At 35.0% G+C, this 14,257-nt stretch overlaps 1 protein-coding gene across 3 annotated transcripts in view; it reads left to right on the top strand.

Moving 5' to 3' along the window:
* The window catches only part of emp (epithelial membrane protein), a 101,304-nt gene that overhangs the window by 75,236 nt on the left and 11,811 nt on the right, over nt 1-14,257 (top strand). For 2 of the 3 annotated variants that reach the window (XM_065226420.1, XM_065226419.1), the window contains exon 3: nt 11,922-12,174. In XM_065226420.1, coding sequence (XP_065082492.1) covers nt 11,922-12,174 — 253 coding nt within the window. Of the gene's footprint in view, nt 1-1,343; nt 1,517-11,921; nt 12,175-14,257 lie in introns of all 3 variants that reach the window. The other variant, XM_065226418.1, reaches the window with a different exon arrangement.

The raw sequence follows: 14,257 nt of genomic DNA, 5'->3' as shown, positions 1-14,257 counted from the left end.
TTTATTTATTTTATTTATTTTTTCGAGATACTCGTAGGTTAAAACTCACTTATTGCATAATTTGAGCAATTTTCACCCTTTGAGATGTTATTCGTGAGTGTCCAATCTTGAAAATAATTTTAACGAAAAGCCCTATTAATTTCCTTAAACTTTGCAGTTCACAGTTAAATTTGTCTATCCTAGAAAATTGTGAAAGTCTTTCTAAAGTGTGTCATATATCTTTTACAAATTTTTGGGATCTTTCGGTATTATTACTTGCCGATGATGCCAAAGACAGCTAGCAATGTATGCAACTGGAAATTGTTTTCATTAAATTTATTAAAAATATTTTCTAAATCAAAATGTCATGCTAACCTATCATGAAATAAGAGAGATAAAAAGGAGATCTGCCAGCATAAAATATACATAAATTTTGATGAGATAGCAATAATACGGAATAAACTTGAAAAAAATAAGAATCCAACTCCAGTTTGAAATAATTTAAGCGATATGAGTAAAATGACCGATAATCTGAAATTTGGTATGGTTGAAACGAGCGGATATTATTAAAACATTTATAACTTAGAACTTGCACTACAAACTTATCATTTGGAACTTTTTTGTAACCAATCAGATGTAACAATCGGAATGACGTAAATCAGGTTTCATATTTCACTAGTGCAAATAAAAACTATCAAATGGTCAATCACTTCTGTTCGGTTCGTCTATTGACGATATCGATAAACATTTTTTATCGCGTTCTCCTTGGATATTTGAATTGTAAATGAGTCGGCCACTTCTTCAGATTTAATTTTAGCCGAAAAACGAGCTGTCATCTCAGAATAGTTTCTTGGCCTCAGTGAAGGCCATCGAATTTCAACTGCAAACGGATTTGAGTACCATCAGTTTTTGTACTTGACTATACGCGATGATGACTGTGAAGCAAACGATTAAGTGGTGTATGCGACCATACACTTCCGCTCGGCAGCCTTTACAGCCTATATTGGATTCTGGAGGTCACTCATATATGACTTTCGTCTACAACGCTTCAATTCATTTTTCATAGCTTTATTTATTTTTTTTATTATTATTAAGATTGCTGAAACATTTTAATCATGAAAAAACTAATTAAAAATATGTTCTGCTACAGCAGTAAAAAAAAAGGTTATTTTATTTCTAGCAGCCCCAGCTATTCAAATTTAACCTTAAACACCTGTATGAAGCAACGGTCGAAAAATATACAAGGTCAAGTTAGATTCATTAAGGATAGGTAACGTGTGTTAATTACGAAAATCAGAGAACAGCAGCATTGCTGCTAGTAAAAAAACTGTCACTGATGACGATTGTGTTGTTTAAATTTACAGTCTTGCTTCCAAGGTAGCTATACTCTGCTGGATGTAGCTGACAACAAGAGGATCTTATTCTATTCCCCACTATATATAGTAGATTTTAAGTCAAAGAAAAACAGACAGCAAAATGCATGGCCGCGGAAATCGATTATGCGCTAAGCTGTCCAGTGCATTCCTGAGGAAGTGGTGTAAGTATATACATTTATTTTATTCAAATATATAACCTACAAGATTGCAGAAATTTACACTTCTAAACATGATTTGCCATAGTGAGAATGGAAACCAGTCATTGGATGTCCGTTGACTAGTGCTTGAAACAGGTTTGACAAGAAAATATGGTATTGGTAAGGTTGAACCTGTATTCTTACAAAGCAATAAAACTTGCATAATGTCTAGTGACATATAGATTGAATGCCTAATACAGCTATGTTGCTTCCACATCTATACAAGAAGAGTGTTTGAGTATTAAGGCCTGAGCACAGTCGGAACGACTGCGACGCTTTGGCGAGAACTACTTTTTCTTACAAATGAGTATTTATGCGATGAAACACACCGCTACCAAATCGATTATGTTTAGCGGTGCGAGTTTAATGTTTGCCTAATGAAACGGATACATTTAAAAGAATTCTTTTATTTGAAATTGTGGTTAAATTTTTTGATTATAAAAAGCTATAATACCACGTTCATAATGGATACTTTGGATCGTGTAAACATTTTTCATGATATTAATATTAATATATATTCAATATCAAGTTGCGTAAGTATTTTTTTTTTTTATAATTTCATTGTACTACCCATAATCGCATATCAGTCCCATCTTTGCTTGATTTCCTATCCATATGGGACTGATATGCAATTATGGACAGTATAGAATAGTTTTACATTAAAAATTTAATCTGTGAATGGTGGTATACCCACAGAAGAAGGAGGAAAACTCGGAGGTAACTTAGGTACAATATCAATTTTTTTTTTGGAAGAAAACGTCTAATTATGTTTTTCCTTGATAGGGTTTTTGATCTAATTTCCGTCCTACTAAGGACATTGCGCACTTTACCACGCTTTTTGGAAAGGGTTTGAACAAAACATGGAATGTTTTCATCAAAGATAACTTCTAAATTTATCCACCTTTCCATACATACCGTTGGATTTGATAAAGAGTCAAACAATGTTGAGATATTATTAAAAATCTAACACTGCTTCTTGCTTCTAAATTCGTCCTACGCGTTTCAATTCCGTCCAAACGCATTGAAACGCCATTAGATTTCCTTCGTCCTACGGATAAACGGAGAAAAAGGGGATGCGCTAGGAGCGCTTCTTTTGTTTTGAGAAAAATGAGCGTAAATATGCATACAAAGCGCTCTAATAAGATTTATGTTGTAGCTAATGAACTAACGCATCGGAACAAACGTATTATTGTTTTGTGCATTGTGAAATCATTGATATTATTGATGATTTCTGCTGGATAGAACGGAAATGGGCGATTGCGACGAAGCAGCGCTCTTCCCTATCAGTAATGCAAAACTTCCCTCCTCTCACAAGCCTGGTCGCGTCAACATTTTCCAAAAATCAGATTTTTTTTCTTTTACTTTGTCACTGAATTCCTGTTCGCTGAAAACCAGATTGGCTACGAGATTTTTCGGTGGAGTGATCGAATACGAAAAAATCCGCCATGTTTCACGTATCCAGTGACGTTTGCTTATGGGGATTTCCCCATAGGAGTAAAGGGTTACGGAAGCTTCGTAGACGTGAATTGGTGCTGTACCAACTTATCGAAGCTTCCTTTGTTGGAGGAGCGCCAGTTGTAAAGCGTCATCGGTTGCAATCATCGACATATATGAGCCGTGGACTGGTGTATATAAACGCTGTCAATTATCCTTGTGCCGGAGCTTCAAATTTACTGAAGATTCAGTAAAACGTTATCATTTTGACAGAAGTTATAAATGCTGGAACCTCCTGGAAGTTTCAGTAACATGATTTTGCTGGAAGATTCGCTGATCTTTCGTGAGGTGCAAAATCAGCTAAATGTTGCTGATTTGCAACGATTTAAATTTGGTGTGTAGTAGCACATATGTCGCAAATGGGATGCAGAAACTTCCATACAACTTTTTCTGCCATAAACAAGTTGCTGCAATTTTTCATTTGTAATTAGAACATTTTTTTCAGAAGGTACTCAAAACAGCTTAAAACGAACATTTGCCTCACCAGTAGTGCACCGATGTTTAAGGCCCTTGAAAACTAGCTATTCCTATGTTAACAATCGGTTCCCTGAATCCGAATCAGAAGCATAAATCATGGTGCAAAGTGTATGTTCAGCAGAAATAAGGCAGAGTAGGCAATTTCTTTAAGAATCACTGTAAATTTCGCAGAAAACCATTCATACCACTTTCAAGTTAATAACAGCAATCATTGCACCCCAAGGACCGTTTGTTCAAATGCTGGTATTGAATGCTATTGAACGTTAATGCAGTAAAATCTACTTTTTTCGTTACTATTTTACCTTATTCGAAGCAGCATGAAATTTTTACGGAATTTCAAATATATGACAATTTTATTATTTTGCGCATCATTTTTTTTAAAGTCATATTGATATTGCTAGAACACCTACATGAATTTTTCAATTATGTCAAACCAATATTTTTTTTAATTCTAAATCTTATTACAAACCACCTTTTATTGATTTAGTAGAACAAAGTATATCTTTCATCTGATGTTTAAAACACAATGAGGCCAAAGTTGAAGTATGCCTTCTTCTAAAAAGCCTCTATGATCTCAAATAGGCCGGAAGGCCAGAATCAACAAAGTACTGAAGCAGCTGGGTTACGTGCTAAAACCTGCAATAAGCATAAATCGCTCACACTGCCGTACTCTAACGGAACTATCAACTCTATGCTTTCATCTACTCCATCTATCGTATAAAAATTACCACTACAGTCTGTTATTTGAAATTAGCATCTTCAACTATGTAAATCGTTGACTTCACGTAGAAGTAATACTAAAACATATAGTCAAAGTAGTTGTTTTATTTAAATAGTGCTGAAAAGTTAAGTGTCTTAAATATTTGTAAAAACAAGTTTTTAAATGTTGCCACAAGTTTGAACATTCTTTTATGTGGATAGATGAGGGTTACACGTGAGCCCTACATACGAAGTACATTGTGATCATAACTCCCTAATAGCTTAGTTACATTTACGTATTTTAAGTATATTTTTTATTTATTTTTATTAAAATGAAATATCAGTTTCAATCAAGCATTACCATGACAGTGGTAAATATATCATTGAATAATATATTCACATGCTTAAAATTGTTTTCCTTGCTATATGTGAACATTGTAAAGTAGGGAACGCAAATGTTTGATTTTTTTGGTATTATAATATTGAACGAAAGCTTTTAAGCTTTTTCAAATTTATATCGCTATGAAGCAACTGAAAAGTGTTGAGGGAATTTATATTTCTTACTGTAACCAGTTCGTTTTAGTTTGCTAATCTGGTTAAGATATTACACTTAATTTTCTTAAAAATAAATCGTCCAGCTCAAACTTTTCTAGAGGTAACCGGTGGTACTATCATCATCATTTAGATGATGTTCTACAAGTTTTGTCGATTTTAAAATTTTCATTGTGTCCAATGTCAGAGAAGTTTGCATGTTTGATGAACATTCAGATAAAGATATGTTTAAACATAATTAAAATGTTCATTTTTAGCTATTTAGCTGTTTTAAACAGATTTCTTAATTTATATTTTTCCCCAATATTTTGATTTTTTACAGAGTGTATTTTTTATGAAAATTCCTATATGTCTCAGATGTCATTTCGTTTAGAAGAGCCGTTTTCGTGTTATGATTTATTGAAAAATATCAAATAGGCCATTAAAAAAATAGGCGCGGGTCAAAGTGGACGGATTACAGCACAAATTTGATCTAGTGCTCATAGCGAACAGTTATGCAAAGTTTCATGGATCTTGGAGAGGGTTAAGTTTTATCGTTTCATTAGTTGGCGTAATTGGTCAAAGGGAAAGGCGTTTTGGAATGCAACTTCCGATTTGCACTTAAACGTCAGATATCTTACAACATGGCTTTTTTCGAAACGAAGAAGGGTAGAGGCCAAAAAAAAAGATGTTTGATGCTATTTTGGAATCCGAAATGGTGACTTCTGGTGTATGAAAAAAAATATACATCAACATTATAAGTTTCTACGGCACGGAGACAACGTGCTTTTTAAATTCAAGATGTAGGGTATCTGACTCTCTGAAGTCTATGAAGACACTAGTGGTTTTTCAATAGGCCAATAATAAATAAGAAAACAAGGCACACAAGGTAATTGTGTTAGTTTCTCGTCATTATATAGGTTATAATGTACATTCCATTGTTCAATACATGATTTTCACGATTTTGCATTTAATCAAATGGTGGTTTGTTGTCATGTTTTCACTAAATATTTGTGTACATATTTGTTTTAAATAAAGTTTATTGTTATGTTTCAGGTGAATGTAAACATTGATATTTAATTTTTAAATGTTAATGTATTAAAAAATAAAAAAAAAGTATTTATAATAGCTAAAATTATTTTGTAAGGTTCAAATACCAACTGGAGCTGGGTTTTTAATATGACTGTCAATTGATTAATGCTGAAATTTGCTCTTTCATGTAAATTTATATCATAGTTCGTTGAAAATTAAATAAATATCAGTTGAATTTTTGACATGCATGTAAAAACGCACATACATGTAAAATTCAATGCAAATGGATTTAATATTAAATACTTTTATGAAAAATTCTTGTTTTATCGCTATATATTTCAACTAAGGCTAGAAAATACATCCATGTGCCACACAGATAAAAATTCTGAATTTTAATTGTGATGTAAACATTCATTCACGTAAACTTGAATTTCATTTCACGCAATCGAGCAACTTGTAAACAATGTTGTTTACAAAGATGGGCTTTTGTATTCAATATTTGCTACATTGCATGAAATGTGTCAGAACTTTACATGATATATAATGTAAACTTATATTATATGTGACGCTCCATTTATGTGCATCATATTGAACAGAAATTTACACTACTTTTTCGAACTGTGCATATGTAAATTTAAAAAATTTTGCTGTGTAGGCATACGCAAAATAAGCCTTTTGAATTCTCAATTCTCAATTCTCTTCGTCAAACCTTCTGCAAAATTTATTCAATTTATCTTATACAAAGTTCTACTTGCGTGTCTCTGCGCCCAGATTTGGTATGGTTGCTTAAGAGTTTCATAGTTAAAGTAAAGCCATTGGTCCCGGTTCATGAGTTGATGAGTCGATAGGTAGGGTCCAGGTGTGGGAGCTGCCTCCCTGGCGTCGGTAGCATTGGTACTCAGCACGGAAAGCAAGATCGACGTAAAACAAAATCAAGGGAATAAAAATAAACCTTTACTCAAAAAATACACATATTGTCGGTTTTCAAGCAATGTGTTTGAATTGAATTATTAGAATGTCACATGCACCACTTTACACAGTTCGAAAAAGTAGTGTAAATCTCTGTTCAGTATGATGCACATAAATGGAGCATCACATTTCAAATAAGTTTACATTATATATCATGTAAAGTTCTGAGTCATTTCATACAATGTAGCAAATATTGTATACAAAATCCCATTATTGTAAACAACATTGTTTACAAGTTGCTCGGTTCCGTGAAACGAAATACAAGTTTACGTGAATGAATGTTTGCATCACTATTAAAATTCAGAATTTTTATCTGTGTATCTCACAACGAAATGGTCATTGTGATATAACATAGCATAGCATATGCGATTGTACAAATGGGGGGGGTCTATATAATGGTCAAACAATACATTTAGCAGAAAACATCGTTTGTTTCCGTGAAAAAACACTTTTTCCCACAAATCCAAACATCGGCCACAATGCATTGCATTAATCTGGCCACATCCTTACAATCGCAGGGGATAGGAAGGGAAATTAGCCCAACATCTACTTAAGAAGGTGCAGGGAACCCATATAGCTTCATAGATGTCACGGAAGGGATCTTTTGTGTTAGTAGGAAATGATATATATTTAGGAATATCAATTCTATTAAGTAAAGATCCATATAAAGTAAAGATTCAGTGAAAATTGATATTCAGTTAAATAATTACAAAAGGAAAGATCTCACCAAAAATATCTGCTTGTTTGTCCATTTTTTCGAAGCTGTTTCATAAATCATCCTCGTCATTGCTCTCCAGCACGCGTTTTATGTTTACACCGGAGCATCTAAACCATTCACCAATCGCACTTTTTCACTCAAATCTAGCAATATTCTCAGTGAAATTTCTACAATATTTTACCAACTGCAAAGCACTGAATTACTTTCAATTTTTAAGCAAACTCCTTACACTTCTTCGTAGAACAAAAAACGGAGCAACAAGAACTGTGGCTATTAGACTGCAGACTGCACTTTTTAATTGTATGTTTACAAAACATTCAATGGTCATTATGATATATACGCAAAATTAAATAGTGCATAAGTTTAAGTTACCAAATTTCAAACCTTTGCAATCTAATGCCGTTAATGTAAAAACCGATTTTTCAAGTTTTTTATTTATCTGTTATACTAGACTGGATTTTGTGTGTTTCTGTTGCATCTTTTTTTCTCCAAAGGAATTTCTTCCGAAATTATTTCTGTTAAAACTTTGTAGAACATGTCTATACCAATTTCGACATTTCTTACATTCTTTAAAATTAATTGCAAATTGACACTGTTTAATTTAAATTTTATTTTTTCGTAGTCTCCTAATATGTATTCAAAGACTTCTTGGTACTCGCAGTCGTTGGGTCTTTGGTTTTCATGCACAAATAAAGAATATTCAATTGCTGTGTGAAATGCTTCATTTTTACACAGTGGATTTAATGATTCGGTCACACAGAAATCTTCATAAATATTCGTTAGTAAAAAGTCCAAATAGCAATTTTGTTGGTTTTTTATGTGGTTAGTTTGGTACTGCAATGTTTCATTATCCCCAACGACTGGGAGTAAGATACATTCATTTTCAGAGTCCAGAATGAAGTCAGCATGGCGTTGATTAAAGTCTCCATAGATGTGAACTTTAACCTCAGGAGGAAGCTCAGATAGAAATTGTTCAGCACTTTTGAAGAAGGCTTCATAAGTGCTTTTAAGAGCATGGTCTGGTGGAAAATACACTGAGGCGAACACGTGCGTTTCACCGGCTATGTGTGATTTCACCCAAATATGCTCAAATACTGTTAATTTTTTGTGTAAAGATGTGTTCTGAGTTAAAATTGGCCGAAAGAGCTATAAGGACTCCACCACCTGATTTCTTCTGAGTTGCATGAAAATTTCGATCATCTCTAAATACATTAAAGGCATTTCCAAAGATTTCTTCACTGTTCACGCTTTCGTTCCAGCTTGTTTCAGTTGCCAGGATGACCGAGAAGGATGAGCATAATAAATTTTGATAGATTTCCTTCATTTTAGCTGGGCTATTCATGCGATTGAAATTTGACAGTAAATCAAAATTTCAGTCGCATTCTGTTTATGTGAAGAAATTTTTTGAAGTACGTCGGTTGATAAAATATTTTCATTATTATTATTATTTACCTCTTTCTCGTAGAAAGAAGTCATTGCTTCCGAAAATTCGGGTTGTGAAATTTGTCCCTTATACGCTGCAGGTGTTGGATCCTCTGGTTGTTAAGATGACGCCGATAGGATTCCAAGTCGTCAGATGCCGTCTGTTTTGTTACACAATATTCTTCATGCACCTCGAAAAAGATTTTCCAAAGTTCCTCCGCTGAAGTCGGTAGTCCTTCGGATGCCAAATTAATTTTGATGATAATATTCGTCATTCCTTCATGGCAAAACGATGGCTCCTTGTCATGCATATATGCCAAATAAAGGCGAACGATGTACATTATTTTTGTGTACCGTAGTTGTGCTTTCAGGAAATGCCCGTCCCCATCAGCTGATTGCTGCGTCAAGCTTACGATGGGTGGGCGCATAGGGTCGAGTGACCATCCAGATGTTGTATTTGATTGCAGAAGTGATGACGGCGATTCAGTCTTGTTGTATTGTACCTGCTTTTCTTTTCGGTATTGGTTGATGGTTTCACCCTTCCTGAAGTTGATAAATTTTGGGACCGAGAGGGCTGCAATTTGGGTGTTCGGTGGTCAATGGCGGACCAGCAAATTGTACTTTCGCTGTGGTCAGTAGTTGCTTGTTCGATCCCTTGGTGTGGCTGTATTCATTTCCTTGGATGTGGATGTGGATTTATTGTTGTTTTTTTATGTCGTTTTCTGCTGCATTTGGCTTTTTCAGCAGCTCTTTCCTGCAACCTGCGAGTCCATTGTTTTGCGTCAAATTTAGACCAGTCCTGCTTCCAGTGCCATTTGTTGCCTAAAAACCACCATCCAGGAGATGAATGGTCAGTTTTTGGAGATATTGTATTTTTGTGTACCGGAGGACTTTCAGCTAATTCTTCCTCCAAGGTCTTCTGATGACGTTCTGCAGCATTTATCTGAAGACTAGAAACAGCCCCAGATACAAATTTCGCTTCCTCAAGAATTTCCAGAAGTTTCGGCTCTGGATGATGATGATGATGAAGTGATGATACTGCATATTCATTCTTCATTTATGACTTATTTTTGTCAATTACCGGTTTTACCGTATTGAGCAATTTAATACGGTAAAACCGGTAATTGACAAAATTTATCATAAATGCGCTGATGTAAACAAATTAAGACTCGATGCGGCTGAGCACCAGATGATATTGATATTAGGCAGTGCATCAGGACTTTGGTCCAAATATTCTCATTTTTACAATTTAGGAATTGTAAAACTAACTTCAAAACAAGGCTTACGCAAATTAATTTCTCTTAAATCCAATGCAAGGTTGAATTTATTACATCCTCTGCATATGTTTCATACAAAAAATGTAATGTCAGTTCTTACAATGAACTGCAGCGCACAAGCAAGCTTTTCCAGAATCCAATTTATGTATAAAACCTCCATGAGATTATTTTCTAGACGCAATGCATTTGGGGACACAAACTTTGTTCGAATAAATAAGCAAACATAAACATTTCAAAATTATTTTAAAACCTTCCTGCGACCACATTAAAGTATCTGTTCATGCCACGAAACATTGCAAATTCTGCATACTTTTCATGAAAATCTGTAATAAAATTTTACATTTCCCAGTTGGGTGTAACAGGGTGTAACTATCATTAAAAACCGGTGTGTTATTTCAAATCACAATTTCCCATAAAAAAATGCACCAAAATTTAGATTTGCGTAGGCCTATATAGGACATGGCTCAAAAGATAGTACAAATGATTAGATTTGATAAAGGGCCTTTCCTCCTATTCTGAATAAGACCCGGGTTAGAACTAACAATGTTTTATCTTTTCTACACACTAAGATTATTTTACCGAAATCTGTTAAATGGCCGAACTGTTTACCGAACGTTCAGCTGTTGAGATTTCGTTAAAATTTCACAGATTTCGGTAAAATAATCTAAGTGTGTACATTGGGTCAGAATCTGAATGAATTTAGACATAGTTCTTTCAGACGCATGTTGCTTGAATTATAGATTCCAATGATGGACCCAAAATAAATGCCTCCAACCCTATTTAACACAGGGTAATTTGCATTGAAAAGATAGGTTGTGAGAAGTACCTTGTACACGCTCGTGGTGGAGCGCAAAACTTTGAACGGTTGATTGGGAAATTGTCGTGAGATTCTCTAACCCATTGTTCTTTCTTCAAAATGTGTATAACAAATGTAGGTACCTACTTAAATGAAATGAATCATAGTGCGGCATTAAACGTAAGTTTTGTGAGTTTTGCGCTTAGTTCTACATTTTGAATTTTCATAGAGTCAGTTTTGTTCCAAAGCATGAAGCATCCATTTCAGTAAAACTACAACTAAAGTTCGACTTCATCAAATAATTTCCCTCAATAAGGCCTTCACAGAAACGTCGTCGATTTAAACCGTCGGTATAGCACATCCTAATCGCCACCTGATGCACGGTCGAGCGCAAAGCAGGCACATATGACCCCACGATAATAAAAGTTACTTACGTAATTGAAACCGGATTACCCGGATACCCATCAAAGAGCCTCTTGTAAAAAATAGCCACTGTACCACAACTGCCATGGTCACACCTTGAATTTGACGGAGTAAACGTAAAAAGTCGCCTTCAATATCTACTTCTAAGCTGAAATTTACTAAACGGCCTTGAGCACCGTCGGAGCTAGATCAGGCATCAGTGATCAAATTATGTGATACATTATTGACGCTTCGCTGCCCAACAGCATAACACTTTTCACCGCTGCGCTATGGAAAATGGATTCAAGATTTCAGATTTAGAAATGATGTATCGCGTTGGAAATTGAACTTTCTAAACGGAGATGGAAATTACATTCACTCTTACTATTACTATGTAACTAGCAGCTACAAGTAGTCGATACCGGTGCAAATTAGCTGCGCTACATACAATAGATAGAAAGATAACACATTGCTTTCTATGTTCGCCGTTTTATGATGATTGCTCATGAATTTACTTATTTTTGTACTTTTCTCTCTCTCTCTCTCTTGCAGGGTTTGTGATAGCATTCGCCTTGGGCTTGCTGGTACTCGGAGTTCTAGTCACATTTGGATTTACCACACTAGTTAGAGCAGTAATTAATCATCAAGTAGCACTAAGAAAGGGTGGACAATCGTTCGGCTGGTGGTCGAAACCACCTGTAGAGCCAATCATACGAATATACGTGTATAATGTCACCAATGCGGACGAATTCTTAAACAACGGTACCAAACCAGTTTTGGACGAACTGGGTCCTTATGTTTATGTGTGAGTATGATACAAGCAAAACATTTGTTGGCTTTGAAACTAAATTAGCATCAACTACGTCTTTTGCATAACCGGTATAATTGTTTATTTTAGTTCATAAGGCAAAGATACTTTAATATCTTTTCATAAGGTGAAGAGAATTTCAATAATAATTCATCTCTCGATTACTTTTTCAAAAGGACGTATCAGCTTTTGTAAACAATGCATTTGATCGTCGATTTGGCGTAACTGGTAGCAGGTAGGGGGAAATTTCCCCTATCTGATGGTAGTGTTAGAATGTGTGGGCGAGCTACCAGTTACGCCAAATCAACGATGAAATGCATTGTTTACAAAAGCTGATACGTCCCTTTGTCGGAAGCACTAAAATTATCTACACATACATGAGTAAATGCTCAAAACAGAGGAGGAAGCTTGCGATTTGCCTTTGTATGATTAAAACCCGGCTAAATATGTTAAACATTGCTATCACTATGAGATTATATGTGTTTAATTGGAAATAGGTCATCAAAACAAAACTTTATTTTTCTCGGATCGGTGCAAATGTTACTTACGACATAATGAAAATTTGCTCTTGATCTCTATTTACTCTTCACTGATGGTAGTTTCGGGTCGCATTCGGATGTAAAGCAAAAATCATGAAACTCAAACTCACCACGGTTTGGTTAGAATTGTAGGTGGTGATATTTGTTAGCTTGATATTCGTAGCTACGATATCACAACTTGTAATATTGCCCGCAGTTGATTGTTGTCTACAAAATCAAGCATGATTTTGGGCAATGGTGAGATTTGATTTTTTGATATTTTCCCAACACTGGAGATTATTTTGAATTACTGTGAGATATTTTGAATTGTCACTACTACCGCTCTACTGCCGCGGATACACTTGTATGACAAACTACGAACATGACCATTATTTTTATAAAAAATTATGAGCACATCCATGGTCACACTCCAAGAGAACACTAGCAGAACTCTTGAAGAATACCGCTTCATCTTCTCAGACCACACCAAAAAGCAGTAAAACGTTCTCCATTTTGCCAGTTGATGATCTAGACTCTGACTCAGAGGTCGGTGAGGGTAGTCCGTTTGTCTTAAAGGCAATACGAGAAAACGAGCAAAAAACACACCACCGAAAAGCCTCGTAAGGCCACTCGTACGGACCACCCTTCACCTTGGAAAAATCAAGAGGTAACGGAAATGCACCGAAGCCCATTCCACCGGGTTTTTATGGACAAATAACATAAATATTGCGTGAAAAAGTTGAATCATCGAAAAATCGAAAGGGATAAAAAATCAACGCAAATGACAACCGCAGCATGCATGTATTATTATGATAATCTGACGCCAAATGCTATTTTATCTCTGAATTGTCAAAATACTCCAAGATTTAGTAAAATATTCTAAGATTTTCCTCATATTCGAGAAGTAGAAGAAATGGATGTACTGTCGACCTAAATGCCCCTAATTTCGGCCCATACATAAATTCAGCAATCGACTAAATTTTCAATAGCGACCAAAAATATCCATTAGTACCATCTCAATGACGCGTTCATCTAGATAAAATTGATAAATAGCAGATTTTTAGCGATGGGCCCAATCTTAGGTCCATAGGCCAACATTAGAGCCATTTCCCATATTTCCTGGTTTTCCACGGGTTTTTCCCGGAAAATTCACTTTTGAGTAAATCCTCTTTTTACTCAATTTCGAGTCGGTCTGAACGACAGTGTAGATGGTTTCTAGAAAGTCAAGACTCACCCACGTAAACCAACGCACAGTGGTCCAGAATGCAGATTTAGGTGGAATGATATGTTTTGAGCCTGAAATTGAAACTTTAGACTAAAAGTCTCCTCTACAAAGTTGTTCCTTATAGTTAGGCCCTCATTTTTATGACAATTAATTCTAGGGTGGTTCCTATTATCATTGAAATAAAAAATCTAACTTTTTTGTTTGAATAAATTAAGGTATACATTCTTGGGCAAAGTTATAGCTGAGCTAATTTTAAGCAACTTTGTTGAAAATAACTTTTTTGTATCTCTTAAATTGGCTGATTTAGAGCTATTTTCTTGAATTGAGTTAGGGTGGC

Source organism: Ochlerotatus camptorhynchus, unplaced genomic scaffold (genome assembly GCF_037179485.1).
Source record: "Ochlerotatus camptorhynchus isolate MF236.1 unplaced genomic scaffold, CSIRO-AGI_Acam_v1.1 ptg000250l, whole genome shotgun sequence".
Classification (NCBI taxonomy): Eukaryota; Metazoa; Arthropoda; class Insecta; order Diptera; family Culicidae; genus Ochlerotatus; species Ochlerotatus camptorhynchus.
This window is presented reverse-complemented; position numbering and strand designations above follow the sequence as displayed.